General features: G+C 39.9%; 1 protein-coding gene across 1 annotated transcript; it reads right to left on the bottom strand.

Annotated features, from left to right (window-relative positions):
* Positions 1-380: 380 nt before the first annotated feature.
* Positions 381-924, bottom strand: LOC104625267 (protein fem-1 homolog C-like; the record flags this gene model as incomplete). The annotated part of the gene is made up of 1 exon (XM_010292847.1): positions 381-924. A coding segment is annotated over exon 1 (544 nt), but the record flags the coding sequence as incomplete, so codon positions are not given.
* Positions 925-1489: the final 565 nt, after the last annotated feature.

Here is a 1489-nt window from a genome sequence, read left to right as displayed (position 1 = left end):
ATTTTATGTGCAGCATATTTGGTTTGTTAAGAAACAGTATGAAAAACATCCTAAATTTTACACAATATAGGCTCATATATTTAATTACACAAACCTGCTACAAATAGGAGTTCTCAGCAAAAGTCAATTAGCTTTTTGCACATGCATAAATGCAAAGTCTTTAGATTAAAATGTATCAATTTAGAATTATATTTTATAGCCAGTATTAAATGAGTATACTGAAAAAAACTCATAAAAACATAGCTAAATACACTTAATCTCTTACTGGAAAAACATTCACATTATGAGACTAGAGGAATATTTTGGATGTCAGTCTCCTAAAGAACACAAGTAACTTCACCCCTATTTACTACAAGGAAAAATTAAAACAATGAACTTACCTTTAACACTTTTTCTGTTAACATCAGCTCCTTTTTCAAGTAAATACTGAGCGATTTCTTTGTGGCCTTTGTAACATGAGATCATCAAGCACGTATGCCCATGACGGTTTGATACTTCCAAGTCTGCTTTGTGCTCCACAAGACATTTTACTATTTCCAGGTGACCATCAAAACAGGCAGCTCTAAGCGGAGTTGAATTTGTTAGAGTTGTGTTGTTGACAGATGCACCATGATCTAACAGACACTGAACCACCTTCAAGTGGCCAGCAGCTGATGCTGCCCATAATGGTGGAGCTCCCTCAATGGTCTCACCATCAAAATTAACCGAACCGCCAATTTCTATAGAAGCAGAGCAATAGTCCAACAGGTATTGCACCACGTCAACATGCCCATAACGGGCTGCCATCAAAAGTGGTGTGGCACCATTGGTTTTTTCTGACATTAGTAAGGCCACCTCTTCTCTAGTTTTGCTTGCCAGTAACTTGGAAAGGAGCTGCAGCTTGCCATCACGAGCTGCATTGAACACTGCTGTCTTTAGATCCATTTAGTCTGTACCTCTATTTCTTGAGGGATACACACCTGCCTTTTTCAGAGTCACACACAAAAGCTTATTAGAAACACACAGCCCAAACAGAGCATCCCCCACTTTTTCTCAGATCAGGCAGATAGGACAACATGGAGACTCTGAATGAGGTCCTGACAAAGCACAGGCTGCACTTGATAACTCTGCAAAAGAAAAGAATTCTGAATGTTTTTACCTTCTACTTCTCAAATAAGTATAATTACATTTTTCTACAGCTATACTTGAACAAACCACTGGCTGTGGTGCACCAACATCCAGCTGCCTTCCATGGGACTTCCCTGGACTGCACAGTGCCCCTTAAGGAAAGATGTTGAGCAGGAAGTTGGATCCTAGCAGTGCCATTATCCATACCATTTGCAGGAAAACAATATCTCCTCACAACACGAAAAAAATTATGCTTGTACCATAGAATAGTTTGGGTTAGAAGAGACCTCCAAAGATCATCTAGTCTAATCCCCCTGCAGTGAGCAGGGACATCATCAACTAGAGCAGGTTGCTCAGAGCCCCATCCAACCTGACCTTGAAT

Source organism: Phaethon lepturus, unplaced genomic scaffold (genome assembly GCF_000687285.1).
Source record: "Phaethon lepturus isolate BGI_N335 unplaced genomic scaffold, ASM68728v1 scaffold45618, whole genome shotgun sequence".
NCBI classification, from domain to species: Eukaryota; Metazoa; Chordata; class Aves; order Phaethontiformes; family Phaethontidae; genus Phaethon; species Phaethon lepturus.
This window is presented reverse-complemented; position numbering and strand designations above follow the sequence as displayed.